Below are 17046 nucleotides of genomic sequence, written 5' to 3' on the forward strand. Positions count from 1 at the left end.
ATAGTCAGTATTCGTGGCCTGACATGTAGAACCGCACTTTAAGGGGATAGATAAATAGGAGTCAGAAAGTAGCACTATGTCAGAAACGGGTTTATAATCCATCTTGGAAAAGCAAATTTGGTCACTTTATAGCTTGGTCAAGTGCTGCTTAGAGACCCAATGGTACTGGCTCTTACTGTGAGTTTACATATGCAAGATGTCTGTGGGCTGAGAGCTAGGAGATGCTCCCTGTTTCTACCTGCTGGCACTGCTAGGCAAGAAGTTTAAGAAATGTGAACTATCTTAAAATAATTTTTGTATAGAGATGTATGCTTCTTACTTGGATTAAGAAGGTATTTTCTTTGTAGAGATGAGAAGGTTGAAGTTTAGAGGAGTTGCTATTTGTGTGTGTGTGTGTGTGTGTGTGTGTGTGTGTGTAAAATAATGATTTTTTTTTATTCCTTTCTCCAGAAATTGATAATTATCATTGTGGTAGTGGTTGTGTTGCTGGGCATTTTAGCATTGATTATTGGACTGTCCGTTGGGCTGCGATAACAGCAGCCCAGGGGCTGCTGCACTGAAATGTAAGTACATGAGTGCTTCTGGGGGCTCTGGATCGGCTCCTCCTGCCAACTAGCCTGGGATTTCAAAATTTTACCTATTTTTTTCCTAATGACTGTCCTTGGGCATGCTGAGCTTTCAACCTTTGGTAGCCTATGGATTTGTTCATCTTTAAAATTCCGTTCTTGGGATATGCCAGCTCTTCTGTTTCCTGGCCTGCAGAGGCTGTCCCAGCTTTGTCTTGTTATCTGTTTTTCACTTCTCCTGGAATACTTGAGCACCTCATTCTGACTTTCTTCATCCAGGGAAAATGAGTAGATATGGGATACAGTCTGGGAGCTGTCTTCTAAAGTCTTACTGGCCTTCGTGGGTTTGGGACTTGGCTTTCCATGCATTTTTCAATGTAATTGAAGCTCTGTATTGTGGCTTGGTGTCCTTATGAGGTTTCTGACTGAATGGTTAGCTCTTAAATAGGGTACTGGCTAACATTTTTGAGTACTGAGTTGTGGTAAATAGTCCATTAAACACCTCATATATATCACACTGAATCCTCACAACGCTTTTTTTGTTTGTTTTTGTCTTTTTGAGATAGGGTCTCCCTGTTGCCCCAGGTGGCCTGGAACTCATTATGTAGACCAGGCTGGCCTTGAACTCACAAAGATCCACCTGTCTCTGCCTCCCAAGTGCTGGGACTAAAGGTGTATACCACTACACCTGGCAAAAAAAAAAAAAATTATCTATTTTTATGTCTATGAGTATATTGCCTGCATGTTTGTAAGTGCACCCATGTCATGTAGTGCCTGAGGAGGTCAGAAGACAGTGTCGGATCCCCTGGAACTGAGTTATAGACAGTTGTTAGCTGCTGTGGGGGTGCTAGGAATTGAACCCAGGTACTCTGCAAGAGCAGCCAGTGCTCTTAACCACTGAGCAATCTCTCCAGCCCCCCAACACTTTCATGGGACAAGTTATAGTCGTCTGCACGCTTTATACGTAGAAAAGCTCAGCCTGAAAGAGGAGAGGGCCAAGTTCACACTAATAGTGGACCTAAGCGAGCACATCCCTGTATCTTAGTTTCTCTTTATAAATAAGGTAGCACTTACTTTGTGTAAAGTCTGGAGAACTCTAGGCTATCAACCAAAATGTGATGAATAGGACACAGCTGGCTACTAAAGCAGGGTTGATTCCTTAGCATGGGAAAGATGACCTAAGAGTCTTTGGGAAAAGCTTATAAAATACAGAAGATGAAAATTAACTTGTAGTATTATTTCTTGTAACATGTGGTGGCTCACACACACCGTTTTATGCAGTTCAGACTGTATTAACTGTAGTGCTTTACCCATTTAGAGAATCATATGGGTCATTCCACATCACTGAAATCTCATTGTAAATCTAATTTTCAGCCTGAGAACATTTTAACATTTCTTCAGTGTTGGAGTTCATTATTTTGTTATCATTAACTGTGACTAACCTTACATTTCCCTTGTTTTCTCTTTGTTATAAATTCAGAATTTAGATGACTGAGGGAACAGATAGAAACCTTTTTGAGACCCGATACAGACGTCCATGTTCACACCTAAAGCTGACCCTTCATTTTACTTCTGCCCCAGCCCTGTATGCCATTGTAACTCTCCATTCCATTTGAGGAGGACCTGAAGATTAGATTATGAAACCATAAACATTTTAGCTTCATCTGGAGCTAAGCAGCCATGTGGTGGTCCAGCTCTCATGGATATTTAATGTTGGTTCTTTTTCTCCCCTTCTTTTTTCTGATACTAGTCTACTCCTTGATGACTTTTGCTTATAAAATTTTAGTTTCATGCTGAATCTTAATTATCTCATTGTAAAGTATGCTTAAAAAAAAAGTAATAGTGTTATCTTTACATATACTTGGATGAAAGATGCCTTGTAAATTCATGGTGTCCCTTAATCTTCATTCCCAATTCCAAGAATTCAGAATGTAAAAGAATAATTTTTGTGGAGTTAACTCTTCAAAGATGATTAATTAGTTGACTAAGAAGACTGCTACAACATTAAATTGCTGAGAAGTGGCTTAATTCACTTTATTCCATATTCCCTAATACAGGCAAGATTGTTACTTAGGTCCGGGCTAACCCTCTCCCATGTCAACCCGTGAGGGAGGGTCATCTGTGTTTACCCTCTCCAGTTGCATGCCAGCTACAGTGCTAAGACACCACCCATGACCCTAATTTATAGATGTGGAAGCTCCTTGAAGGCCCTGAGGACAGCTGGACAAGCTACCATGGCTTCTAAGATGGAGCATCTGTGATACCACCTCTGAACATTCCCATAGCCTTTTTATTGTGCTTGTCTGCTTCTTGAGAAGCAGGGAGGGTTCCTGGAGAAGATTTGAATATTAGAGTGCTCATGTGCTAGGCAAAGTGTTTTCACCTAGTGATTGTGCGTCCCCCCACCCATACTTCCACAGGTGACAGTTTGTGTCAATAAACGGCCTAGATATTTTTTTGTCCTACTTCAAAAAACTTAGGACATTTTTAGAATTAGCATACAAAGTAATGGGTTTCATTATGGAATTTTTATACTTTTGTTGATCTTCCTAGCCCCCTTCTGGGGATCCCCTCCCCCCAGTAGCCCTCTATTCCCTTTCATGTCACATGTATTTTGTTTTGCACCCCCCCCATGGTCCCCTTTGCCTAGAGGTTTTTGTTAGTTCTCTAACAATAGGATCTTTATTTTGCTCAGCCAGTCTTGGGTTTATCTCCAGGCCATTTCAAGTTTAGTGCTGACTTCTACATTTTTTATGTGGTTATTTCTGAGCTTTGTGCTCCACCTTGTGACTAATTCCACCTGTTGCTCCTGACCAGCGTCCTGTGTACTGATCAGCTCCCCCTTTCCCTGCCTCTCTTAGAACCTGATTTCACTCCAGCCTGGCCTCCCTACTCTTCTCTCCAGATGGAAATGGAGTCTGAGTGGCCTTCCTAAGAATGAGGGGGACCTGTTCCTTTGTTTCCTTGTAACCATCCTGGGACCTGACTCAGCAAACAATTTACCTTTGGAGGAGTCTAAGCTACCTGATGCAACCCTGACTTTTCTTCAAAACCACCTCCTGCCCTAGCAGCTGAAGTACCTTCCCTCCTGGACAGAACCAGACCAGCTGTTTCTATCCTCTGGTGTGTCAAATTATGCCTTGCACCTTGGAAAGCTGACATGAGAGCAGCCCGAGGTGCTGTATTTCTACCTCATGGAGTAGTCTCCCAGAAATTGCAATGTACTTTCTAGGGGAGTCACTTTAACAAAGGAGAGGGACTCTTCTAAGTTTGGCAATAGGGCTTGGATCAGAGTCCTCTACCTGGCAGGTTGCCTGTCCCGATACATGGAGGATTGGCAGATGCTATATTGGTCTCAAAAGCTGGCTCATTTGAAATCCAACCTTTAATTAAGCTCTAAGTAAGTTCAGCTTGCAGGCCAATTTGATTGTTTGGATTCTCTTTACTCAATGAGAACTCAGGATGATACTCCTTTGAGGTGATCATCTGAAGACTGACTGTGGAATATTTGTTTCCATGTCTGAATCTTGGAAACTGGCTGTTCACTGTTAGAGAATCACTGTTTGTGAAGCCATTACCTTGAGGCCAAACATAACCAGGGATTTACAACTAGGCCTGGGACGAGGTGCTACAGTCTCAGCCCTAGAACTGTCTTATGAGACCAAGGAGTCAAGTGTTCCAGATACAATTTTGTAACTGTGTATGTGAGCTATATGTACATATTCATGTCTGCCTCTCAGGAAGTAGGAGACTAGAAGCAAAAGATACCATTACTTAAAAAAAAAGGTGACAGATGTAACAGAGCTAGGCTGAAAATGAGGTGAGGGATATGTGCGCCCCTGCAAATGAATCTGTAGAAATGTGATCTTCCCTTGTTGTCAAGAAGCTTGTTTTCTGAATGACTCCTGGGGGGAATCAAACCGGGGTAAGGGCTGTTGGTTCCTGTTGAACTTTTCTGCATAGCAGATAGGTTTAATATTTTAATACCCCTGCCTACAAGAACACCTCCAAACTAGCTGATGTCCATTCTCTGCTGGGAGACAGGAGATACAACAGAACAGCTCTTGTGCTACCTGGTTATTGAGCTTGAAAGGTTCTGTCTTCCCTAATTCTTATTATAATGGAGGAAGCAACAGACTGGCAATCTTTGTTTAGTGACTGTAGCCCAGTGGCAGGCCTGTTAGATTCTTGCTGGTCTCTGCCAGTATCCCTGATTTTGGGTATTACCGAGTCCTGACTTTTTTTTGTAGGACAGAGTGAGCACTCCGATCCAGGCACTGCCATTAGCTTCTTTTAAAGGCTCCTTATTCAGTCAGACAGCACTCAGACAGAGCTGCAGGGATGCCCTCCTCCCTATGGCTATGATATCTGATTAGGACTGGCTCTAGTGCAGGAGATATTCTCTGTGCAGGCCTTCCTCTCCTCTGACAGTGAGGCCTGGGCCCTAAAGTTTGAAATACATGTGAAGGGCTTTTGTTTGTATTTTTACAAAATGTAAACTTGATTATTTTATTGCTAATTTAAAAATAAATGACTTTATATTGATTGCAGAACTGTTCTGGGTCTATCTCCCTGCTTGGTGGTTTGGTGCCCTGGAAGAAATGTGGTTCACTCTCTGAGAGCCTTTGCTCTGGTGGGAAATAGGGAGACTTGGAATGTTGTCCAGGAGGCAGAAAGGCCGACACACAGATCCCTGTGGATCTGACTTGAATCTGTCAGCTGGAAACCTATCTGTGAACACTGGGCTTTAAGCCAGATCCATCCCTTTCCTTTGGTGTACCTTTCCCTTTGTACCTCTTTGATGTCTAGCTGTACCCACCTCCTTTTCGTCAGAAATGTGTCTCTGCAGTGATGTCGTTTCTCATGCGCTTTTTCTTTCCTTGTCTGGATGAGCAGAAGAAGATCATGATTATGATCTGTTGCATTATTCTCACCATCATCTTGGCTTCTACCATTGGGGGCGTATTTGCCTGAAAAAGGTGAGCTGTTTGGGTCAGGCCTGCTGCCACGCACCTGACACTAGTATTTGGGGTGCTTTTACTGGCTTGGGCACAGGACTAGAAGAAGGTTAGAGAAGACTGAGGAAAGGGATGTTTCAGAGAGAAGTGTGTAAAGATCAACTGAGAGCACGTAGACAATGACAGAGTCAGGGAGACAAGGCAGCAGTAGGTCCCATAATTGGCTCTGGTAGCACAATGCTTTGAACAGTGAGCAGTGTTCATTTCTGCTATAAAATCTGAGCCTTGGTATCTGGGGATGGCATGAGGAGTAAGAACTTTGGGCCCTGAACTCTTTGGAAGAGGAATACATAGTAACCCTGCATTAAATTCCCTTTCAAGATTAGGACAGGCTAGTGCAGCCCCGAGAGCAGTCTCTTACCCTGCAGAGGTGGCGATCCTGGCTGTGAGCACCATGCTACATAATCTGTGCTTTTTTCATTTTGTTTCTGCCTTCTGCCCTCACAGATGAATCCTCGACTGGTATTTCTGGTCTTCCTCCCACCTCTGTGCTGCCGTCGTTTCTCCCCTGCAGACTCCTCAGCTATGCCTCTTTTCATTAGGAAACCTTTGGCACCAGTCTACTGCTTATTAAATATCATACAAAGGGGAACAAACCACGAAGATGTGGGGTTGAAGGGGGGTAGGGATGAACAACTGGGAGCAAGGCAATAGCCAGCTGGTTTAAATGGCCCTTAAAGGGCACAGTTACAGGGTAGAAAAGCATAATGGGTCCCTACTTAGGGCACAGCACCGAGAGCCTGTGTGTCATCATGACATTGAAGAGGCAGGTACCAAAACACAGTTAAACAGGGTCTTACTTGAGCTGCTGTGGCCTACTTGAGACCATGGTACTTGCTGCTTCTGCCTTTAAAGCTCATTTAGGCCTCACCCTTAACCAACCATTGTCTGCTTCCTTCTACAGGGTCCAACAGTAGTTTTCACAGCAAAGACTGTTTAACGATAGGCACCGTATCTGTCTTGAACACTGCCGTCTTCCCACTGCTTAGCACAGTGCCTATCACTTTCATGTGCTCAGAGATCTCTTTATAGTCAACTTTGATGTCACTTGTGGATGAGTCCTTGGGCTTGACCTTAAAATTCTTTAAGGCATGTCTGGGAACATGGTTCATTACTAGCAGAGGTTTATGCAAAGACATAATACTGCCCCCAAACCCCTTTCTCACATATACTTTAAAACCACTTTAAAGTGGTTTTTCCTTGGGTGGTAAGTAGCAGTTGGGTTTCTATGGTGGTGTAGCATGCAATCAATGGCTTCTCATTGGCAAAAATGGCTGTTTCCAGGATGGTGGTTCATTAACTAAATACATCCCTCCAGAGAAAGACACAAGTTTATACTATGACTGAACTCCCCGCTGTCAGCCAGACCACTCTGTAACAAATGGGTGAAGGCACAAGGGGAGGAGGGAGTGTGAGATGCCTGCCTCAGCAGTCACCTGATCTGCACTGTCGGCTAAAACTGCAGGCCAGGGACTTCGGCGCAAAAAACTGCTTCAAACATGTCCCCAGTCCAAGGCTCCACTGTTTGGCTTTAAAGTTAAGCATGTAAATCAATTCTAAGGATAACTTTGTTTCTAAGAGGCGTACTAAAAATACACTGCGAATCAGTGTACAACCGTTGAGGACCAAAAATATGCCTTTGAAAGTAAACTAAATAGTATTGTCTTTGCTGGAGATGTTACTTTTTAAGAAACAAGATAAAAATGTTTTTATCAGTGTGCTGTTTTGTACCCACTTTCACAAGCAAGTTTAATGTTTCTATCAATTTGTGTTTCCTTTAGTTTGAATAGGGGATAGAAAACTACTGCTGGCTAGCTTGGAAAAATAGGTGTGGAATCACTCGGGGCTGTCATTCGTCCAGTGGTAATTTGTGTGCTGCAGCTGCAGTAGATCCTGCAGAGACACAGAGACAAACACTGCCTTCTCCTTAGTGAATGTCAGAACACCATGGGTTTCAACCTTTGTTACCAGTTTCTTATACTAAAAGATATATTCCTTGTCATGCTGCCCAGTCTCTTCCCTTCTAGGACTGAGAAGATGGGCAGCTGGGCACCAATAAATACGTGTTCAACCTACCAATCTAGGTGTTGTCATTTTTATCTTTAAGAAACGTTTGTGTTTTAAACAGTAAGTGTCATAAAAACCAGCCTCTGAAGTGTGTACACATCTGCATCTTGAGGTGTGAGATGCAAACACTTCAGTCCTAAAGACATTCTACAGCACATGAGCCCAGAGCTCCCACGTCTTAGTATCTTCAGCAATGACCAATGAGAAGTTGTGCCCTAAGGTTATGCTCAAGATTTTACTAAAAAAAATCAGGGAACAGTTCTTCAGAAGTCCTATAGGCTGCTCCTCCACCATGAACCAAGAGCTGCTTGAAGGCTTTAAGGACAACACAAATGTAGAATCCCATTCTCAATGGCCTATGCACATGGATCCCTAGTGCCCTCAACTACACACGTTCAGGCAGGTAGAATTTGCCCCAGTACCGCCCTTTCTGTGTCAAGTCGTAGGGGCTCAGGACTTTCCTTATGCCCAACATGTTGGCAGTGGCTATGTGCTCAAAGGTCCAGGGATTTTGGTTGTTCCGTTCTCTCTCCTTTTGATCTTGGTATATATTCTCTAGAGTCTCACGGCTCACAGCCTTTGCTGGAAAGGGCAACTTGTGGGCAACTTTGTCCAGGAAAGCTCGGACCTCTTCAAATTCACAGCGTCCACCCAACTCTACGATGAGGCGGCCAGCCTTCACGGGTGTCACATAGTGATCAATGGCACCTTTACCGCCCCCCATGCGCTGCCCGATGCTTTTGCGAGTGATTGGCTTGAAAGGGGCTGGAACTCGCCATATGGCAAACATGTTCTTGGGGTCCATAGAACGGTTGATTGTCAGGCGCATCATTTCAAAATGGCCCCAGTGGAGATAACCACCTCCCAATGCCTAAAATTGAACAGGAGAATTACAACACATGAGGATTTAGATATTTTTTATGAACTCTATCATTACTCCTCCTCCTCTATAGTAACTGTGGCTTCAATGATACACATGAAAATTTAAAAAAAAAATTTAATTAGTAATATTGAGGAAACACCCAGGGAGGACAGTGAGGGTGAAAAGCCCAGGGAAGCTTTCCTGAGGATGTCACATTTAAAGCTGAGGTCAGAATCATGTCCTAGAACTGGTCATGGAAAAAGATGAGCAGAGGAATGATGATATACAGACCCTGACAAAGCAAAGGGCTCAGTGAGTTTGAGTAGAAGCTATAGTGAGTGCAGGAGGAAGGTAAAGAAGGGGCAGAGGTTCTGAGAGGTCAGCACGGTGCTCAGACAGGCTGTGGGAAGAGGACTTTAAAATCTCACAGGCTGCCTAATATAAGCATAAGTCCTAGTGCACACCCGTTTCTGAAGCTACTGACTAGTCTTTACAGAGCCTACTCTGCAGGTACCAGCTGCTCTGCCATGAAGTCAGGGACACTCTAAACAGGCCTGAGAAGACCTCGCTCCGAATGGGGAAATTTGGCAGCCTCTTCATTCTCCTGCTTTTATTACTCTCCCTCACCCCTTCCTCAGTTTCACTTCCTATACTTTCAGTCAGCTAGTCTGAAAACAGTAGTGGGTACCTTGGAGTAGACAACGTGCAAGGTTTAAACTGCACATTATTTGGAACAGCAATGAACCACTTGGAACATGAACCTGTTGGTTTAGTGTATCTATGCTCTCCAGGCTACATGCCTACTGCTTACTTAAGAGTCCAGTGGGTTATCAGATCCACTGTCACAGCAACACAGGGCTTGTATATGGAATTCAGTGCTGCCCACGGTCTCAAGCATCCAGTAGGGGACTACTGTATTTTTAACCCTACATTAAAGAAAGATAACAACTCATACTTACTGAGTACTCAGTAGCCTCTACTACATCTATGTAAAGAGGAACTGGAATATGGTATCTGGGTGTGGCAGTTCTAATAAATGGAAGAAGAGACTACAATTCATTCAGAGTAGAATATTTTGTCACGTGTAGCTTTCATTACTCACCAAAATTGCGAAATTGCCCTCTGTGAATTCAGTAGCTTCAGCTGAAGGTCCTCGTATGTCACTCAAGTTTTTAGGTTCTCTTCTTACTTTTGGCACAAGTGGTACCCTTTCAACAAATTTAAGCTTGGGCCTCTCAGGAATGGTAACATCTAACAGGACCAAAGACAAGTGAGACTAAGTAAAGCTTGCTTCTCAGGGTCTGCATCCTTCCTAGAGAGACCCCACCCATGAAGTGAAAGTTGTTATTGAATAATTCCAAAGGTCTATTAATTCTTGTGGGTGTTTTCAGTGATACTGGAATCGCTTGGCTTTAACAATGCTTAATGCAAATGTTTCTATACCAAATTCACTTTTAACTCCCTATTCTACATTCAGCACTTATAATATGGACTGTTTAGAAATAATTTTATTCAATCTTTAAAAGAATTTTATAGCTTTATTACTTTGCTTGTTTTTGAGACAGGGTCTCATAATGTAACCTCAAACTTATGAGAAGTGCTGGGTTATATGTGCATGTCACCATGCCTGGCAGCCTTTGTATGTTCTCAGGGCTTTCTTCTTTTCTTTCCTTCTTTTTTTTTTAAAGGCAGGGTCTCTCTGTAGCCCCAGCTGGCCTGGAACTCACTAGACCAGGCTGGCCTTAATCCCACAGAGATCTGCTTGCTTCTGCGTCCAGAGTACTAGGACTAAAGGTGCGTTTAAAAGTTTGAACTTTTAAAATTTTAAAAAATTTTTTCATTTTATGTGTATGAGTGTATTGCCTGCATGTATGTAAGGGCATCTGTGTCATGCAATGCCTGTGGAAGTCAGAAGATGGCATTGGATCCCCTGGAACTGGAGTTAGGATGTTTGTTAGCCACCATGTGGGTGCTGGAAATCAAACCTGGATCCTCTCCAAGAGCAGTCAGTGCTCTTCACCACTGAACCATTTCTCCAGCTCCAAAAGTTTGAACTTTTGAAAATTTAACTCATATACTGAAAGGACAAAGCAGCCTGCGATATGGCACAACTGGTAAGGGTGTCTGCTGCCAGGCTTGCCGACCTGAGTTGGCTCCCTAGGACTCACATGGTGAAAGGAGAGAACTTGCACAAGTTGTCCTCTGACTGCCACATGCATATCTGTGTACCCCTACACATACATATATACAAAATAAAATGTAAAAGAAAAAAAAAGAAATTGAAAATAAGAATACACATAATTTTTGCTTAAGGTCAAAACAGATCAGGGGGCAGGCAGTATTTCTAACCTTCATTTTATAGAAGAAACTAAGGCACAGAGACATTTTACAATTAATTCAGTTAAAACATCAAAGCCAGGCAGCTTGTTCTTAAAAAAAAAAAAAAAAAAAAATCACTACCTCTCTGGATGCTAATGGGAACATAAAAAAAAAAATCTTCAACTGTGCTGTATTTTTCTTGGGGAACTTACAACCTAGAAATCCTCTGATCAACACATTTTTTATGTACAGAGGCTTTTTATGCTGACAGCAACACAATTCCTATGTATAACTGTCCTGGGTGCTGGGTGACAGCATGTAAGTGTCCTGTGTGAGACATACGACATCTTTACTATCCTTATTTGGCAATTTGGGACAAATGATTGTGATTCCTTAAAAAAAAAAAAAAGGTATGGCTCCATGATAGAAATAAAACAGGAAGCTTTATGGCTATGTAAAATTATTAGTGGAATTATAAAACCACTATTCCAAGTTACAGAAACTACCCCCTGCTACATCCCTTCTATAAGCAGCCACAGAAAAACCTGGTCATATTTTCTTTCATCTACAAGTTAGTATGCACCACTAAGAGAACACAGCAGTTTTAACAATTACATGTGTAAGACCCTCAGATGTCCAGGCCTTTTGCATTTTTTTGAAGTTTAAAGTATATTAGAGTAAAACTAGATTTACAAGGTTGTGGCTTATCTGAAATATTTATAGCTAATAAATTAATGTTTTTCAGCTAATACTGCTAAATGACTGGGTTTATTATGTTTTAGAGAGAAAGAAGATCAGAAGTACAAATTTATGACCAATTAGCTCTGACAGGGAAGGTCATGGGCAACAGAGCAGTGGGGGAGCTAACCTGAGAGCAAGGAACGTTTTTATGGCTGCTTTTGTCCTTTACCTTGTGTTTAGAACGCTGCTTGGCAGTGCAGTATATACACCTCAAATGGGGATATACATATATAAATAAATAAAATATATAAACAAAATATACATTTATTGACTGACTGGAGACAGGACGCTCAGGAGCATACCTGTCTTTTACCGTCAGCTGCTGGGTTTCATCAAAAAAAAAAAAAAAAAAAAAAAAAAAAAAAAAAAAGGATGGCGAGATGGCTCAACCTTCAAAAGCTGGCACTGGGAGCAGCGTCTTTAAGCCCGCACTGCTAGGAAGGGTTGCCCAAGAATCTAAAGAAAAGCAAAAGCAAGTTAAAGTAGCACGGCGACAACGTCAGGGACTGACCCCTCCGGACCAGGTGTCTAGAAAGGTGGGCCCCCGCAGGAGCCAGCCAGCGGTCCGGGCCCATCCCGGACCTGACTGCGACGCCTGAATCCACGGTGGAAGTGGGGGCTGGAAAGCCCAGCCCTGGTCAGGGATAAAGCAAGCGTGTATCTAGGAGCCTGCTTGGAGCCATACTGCATTGCAGGGCGGAGGAGGAATGGGGAATGCCTTCTCTAAGGATCACACGGGGTTTCTGACCTGACAACTGCACCCTCAGGAGCTGCGCACGGGCGCGCGCCAGCAGCCTCCACATGGTCACGCGCCTGCGGCCGAGCCGGGCTCCCCTCGGCGGCTACAGCGGCTTCCTTCTGCGACTCCTGGAGCCCGGCTGGAATCCACTCTGGGCGCCGCTCAGCCGGACCGGAAACTACATTCACGCGGGTCCGTCCTTCATAGAGTCCCGCCGGAACCGGAGAAAACCCGAGCTCCACAACTCGGTTCCGGCGTTGGTTTCTGCGAGTAGAAGACCCGATAGTCCAAGCCATGCCTGGACGCTCCTTGTCTCCTGTGCTTTCTGGGTTTTCTCCTTTGAGTACAACTTTGTGAAAGCCTGAGGTTTGCTAGGCAAGTCGTTTCCTCACCATTTACTTCCTTATGTCTGTCCTCTAAGGGAAAGACATTAAAGTAACTTGTCATTGGCTTATTTAGTGGGCGCTTGCTGAATTTGGTCCCAAGAGTCCATAAGAATTGTAGCCCGGCTTTTTAGTGCAAAAGCCCAGGCTTCCTTGGGTAATGTCAACAAGGTTAAGGTCTGTCATCTGCCCTCAGTACGCCAATTAAAGAGACAGAAATGATGAAAAGCAGTGATTTATTTAATGTGGCTTCATTAGGAAGAAGAAATGAAGGCGTCCAGTGACCCTCCAAATCCATCTTCATGGTACTGAGCATGAGCTTTAAGTTTAAAAGGAGAATTGATCATTGTCTCAGTTCTGGTTTGGCAAGTTGGTCATCTTAGGTTGTCACAGCTTGGCAGGAACAATCTGGTTCCCACAAGATGATCACTTTGTTTCAAGGTGAAGCCTGTCTGCCTGGATGAATACCCTCACAGGGGTGGGGTGGGTGCAGGGAATGTTCTTGCCCGTCAAGGTTTTACACTTCAGGAAATTCAAGAGGAAAGGTTAAGGACAGCGACTTATCTCTATGCCTTCTGCCAAAGTAAAGACAGCAAAGGCAGAGATGTCAGGCTTTCATCCTGCTTTTATTTATCTTGTGAGGTCAAGTGACGAGTCAATGCTTTTTAGTAAAAGTAGTTTCTAAGTGGCTGTTTCAAAGTCATTATAATTATTTTGCAGTTCTCACCAGGTTAATGGATTTAATTTTCCTAGTATTACAATGCAAAATTTGAGCAGTCTGTGTGATTTCAGAGGACCACAGCATAAATTATCATTAAGGGAAAATGAAGCAATGTATAATTATTTAGGGAGACTGTTGAGTAAATAATTTTTATGAGCCTGAAGCTTTCTAATAATTAGAACGAGAGGATTTGTATCCAAGCTTTTAGGAATTACAAATTACAAATGGAATTAGCAAATGAGACTGATGTCTGTTGTGTTTAAGTCATGTTAAATCTGTATATGTTTCCTCAAGAATTAATTTTACAAACAGTAGTAAATATAGTGCTTTCAGAGATACCAGGAAAACTGCTCACAATTCTGTGTACCTACATAATTAATCTGCTTCCAAAATGTTAATGGACTTAAACACCCAATGATGTCATTTTAACTTGTTTATTTTTGTAAAGACCCTATCTCCCAAAAAATGAGGCATGTCACACTTTGAAGGACTATGTAGGGACTGGGAGTCCAATATATCTTTTAAAAATGCTTTTATTGATTCTTTAAAATTCTTTTGATTTATTTTCATTTTGTGTGTGTGTGTGAGTGTATTGCCTGCATGTATGTAAGTGCACCTGTGTAGTGCAATGCCCTCTGAGGTCCTGGAACTGGATTTACAGATAGTTGTTAGCTGCCATGTGAGTGTTGGGAACTGAACCCTAGTCCTCTGCAAGAGAAGCTGGTGCTGTTAACCACTGAGAAATCTCTCCAGCCCCAAGATATTTTCATTGGTTCTTTGAGGATTTCATCAACATATTTTGATCCTATTGAGACCCCCTACCCCATCTCCTCACATATCCACACCCACTTCCTCTCTCATTTATATCCTCTACTACTTTTTCTGAGGTGTATTGAGTCTAATTTATATTCTCCAAATACCATTGGGTGTGGGAAATCCAACAATCTTTAAAAAATTTGACATCTCTTTAAAATATTCAAAATCTTTTCACCATGGGCTCCTGTAAATAAAATGAATTACATACTTTCTTATTTCAAAAGGGAAGATAAAACAAAACACCAACATCCACCAGAAGAGGCAACACCACACAGGTGAACACTAGGGGCCCATGCTGGTACCTGGCACCTATTTGAATGACCCCTACAATTAGTGGATCTTCCTTGGAGCCCCACTCTGTGTGTGCAAATAAAAAAAAAGCCACCTCAAAACACATCTATGACCTCAAAGGAAATAAAACATAGCCTGAGCCCAAAACAGATTGGAAGTTATCCTAAATACCATGCTCCAGCCTGTAAACTGTTTCATGAACAATTTAAAGTTGTAGAACATCAGCAACAAGACAAATCAAGGCACTTTTCAAATACACTGGTAGAACATCAAGTTGGAGGATTACAAAAAGAGGGACCATCTCTGTGAGAGGACTCAATAGTACCTGATGATAGTCTTTGGCTTGGCAGAAGCTATTGATCTCTTAGTACACTAAAAAAAGACTTTCTAATAGTCACAAGGATGTTAGGCCAAATACAGAGGTGGGCATTGAATGGCTGTAAGAAGGCTGAAGACAGCCTGCAACATGGACATTCTCACAAGCCAGTCAACACTGTAGAATTTTTGACACAGGTGAGTCTTTTTTCCTGGGAATATTAGTATTTGGTAGTAATGTCTTTTTTTGTGTGGTAATCATTCTTGAATGTCGGCCTGCTGATGTAACAAGGGTGTCTACAGGAAATGAGACCATGCTGCAGCAAAGGTTCTCTTGGCCTTATCTTACACTGCTGTATTATGGCCCAGTTGGTAACTCATAGTAATATCTTTGTTTACACAGCACAGAGGCAGTTTGGTAACTCTTGGAAGGCGTTTTTAGCCTCAGCGATATATGATGGCTTCTCTTCATTGTCAACATGACTGAATTTATAATCACCATGGAAATACCTCTAGGTGTGTCTATGAGGGTGAGGAACTGTGGCGGTAAGAGTAACTCTGAGTTGGGAGTCCCACACTGAACTTGATGGAGAAAGAGAGCTGAGCACCATTATTCATCTCTTTTTCCTGACTGTGGATGCAATGAGGCCACTTGCATAATGGTCCTGTGGCCATGCCTTCCTAAAATACAAGCCCAAATCACCCCCCTTGTGTGTGTGTGTGTGTGTGTGTGTGTGTGTGTGTGTGTGTGTTTGTAGGTCATGAAAGTAGGAGGGGGATCATGGTAGGGGAAAAAGAGGTCTTTTAAAATATTTTATCCATTTTTATTTTATGTGTATGAGTATTTTGCTTGTATGATGTAAGCGTACCATGTCCACAGAGGCCAGAAGAAGGCATTGAATCTGTGGAACTGGAGTTACAGTTATTAGCTGCCACATGGGTGCTGGGAACTGACCTAGGTCCTCTGCAAGAGCAGCTAGTGCTCTTAACTGCTGAGCCATCTTTCCAGTCATGGAAAAAGAGGTCTTAAGGGAGATTTGGGAGGGGAGAAAAAGAAGGAAAAGAGATGGCAACATGATACATGTGACCTGAAAACAGAAAGGGAATAATGTGAGAGAAGGAAGGGGACCAGGAGGAAGGGGGACCAGGAGGAAGGGGGACCAGGAAGAAGGGGGACTAGGGGGAAGGGGGACCAGAGGGAAGAGGGACCAGAGGGAAGGGGACCAGAGATAAGGGGACAGAAGGAAGGGGACCAGAAGGAAGAGGGACCAGAGGGAAGGGGACCAGAGATAAGGGGACAGAAGGAAGGGGACCAGAGGGAAGGGGACCAAAGATAAGGGGACAGAAGGAAGGGAACCAGAGGTAAGAGGACAGAAGGAAGGGGACCAGAAGGAAGGGGGACCAGAGGGAAGGGGACCAGAAGGAAGGGGCCTAGAACGAGGGGGGCCCATAAGGAAGGGGGACCAGAGGGAAGCAGACCAGAGGTAAGGGGACAGAAGGAAGGGGACCAAAAGGAAGGGGGACCAGAAGGAAGGGGACTAGAGGGAAGCAGACCAGAGGTAAGGGAACAGAAGGAAGGGGGACCAGAGGGAAGGGGACCAGAAGGAAGGGGCCCAGAAGGAAGGGGGCCCATAAGGAAGGGGGACCAGAAGGAGGGGGACCAGAGGGAAGCAGACCAGAGGTAAGGGGACAGAAGGAAGGGGACCAGAAGGAAGGGGTACTAGAAGGAAGGGGCCCAGAAGGAAGGGGGACCAGAAGGAGGGGGACCAGAAGGAAGGGGACCAGAAGGAAGGGGCCCAGAAGGAAGGGGGCCCAGGAAGGGGGACCAGAAGGAAGGGGACCAGCTGGAGGGAAGCAGGGGTTTGGGAGTGAGGAGTAGGGGAAGAGGATCAACGAAATGAAGTAGAGATCGAATTCCATCATGAACCCCAGTCCTTTGTATATGCATTAAAAAAGAATTTGCCTATTTAAAAAAACTGCTTATTAGGCATGTATTAAATATATTAATTCCTGTCTAGGTGTATATGTTACTGTTCCACTGGACTCCAAAAAGACCACCGAGGACCCAACACACCAAAATGCAAAAGCAAAGGTTTATGGTTTATTCGGGCTTAAGCTCGGGCTCTCAGACCTCACCAACTCAACGGATCCGTGCTGAGAGCCCAGAGTAAGGGAGAGTGGAGCCTTTTATAGGTTTTAGACAAAGAG

The 17046-nt window shown here is 43.5% G+C and overlaps 2 protein-coding genes across 11 annotated transcripts in view; one reads left to right on the forward strand and one right to left on the reverse strand.

Annotated features, from left to right (window-relative positions):
- Stx3 (syntaxin 3) overlaps positions 1–7659 on the forward strand; it is a 49289-nt gene extending 41630 nt beyond the window's left edge. For 2 of the 10 annotated variants that reach the window (XM_008842014.3, XM_008842015.3), the window contains one exon: positions 3428–7488. In XM_008842014.3, coding sequence (XP_008840236.1) covers positions 3428–3634 — 207 coding nt within the window. In that variant the 3' untranslated portion in view covers positions 3635–7488. Of the gene's footprint in view, positions 1–450; positions 564–2046 lie in introns of all 10 variants that reach the window. The other 8 variants (XM_017800327.2, XM_029567760.1, XR_607575.3 and 5 more) reach the window with 7 other exon arrangements.
- A 4-nt stretch (positions 7660–7663) lies between these two features.
- On the reverse strand, positions 7664–12498 carry Mrpl16 (mitochondrial ribosomal protein L16). The gene is made up of 4 exons (XM_008842019.3): positions 12322–12498; positions 11964–12029; positions 9616–9764; positions 7664–8522 (listed from the first exon to the last, which is right to left on the reverse strand). The coding sequence occupies exons 1-4, from the start codon at positions 12374–12376 to the stop codon at positions 8037–8039; spliced, it is 756 nt and encodes a 251-aa protein (XP_008840241.1). The 5' UTR covers positions 12377–12498; the 3' UTR covers positions 7664–8036.
- Between the last annotated feature and the right edge of the window lie 4548 nt (positions 12499–17046).

This window comes from Nannospalax galili, unplaced genomic scaffold (genome assembly GCF_000622305.1).
Source record: "Nannospalax galili isolate Female #2095 unplaced genomic scaffold, S.galili_v1.0 scaffold580, whole genome shotgun sequence".
Taxonomy (NCBI): domain Eukaryota; kingdom Metazoa; phylum Chordata; class Mammalia; order Rodentia; family Spalacidae; genus Nannospalax; species Nannospalax galili.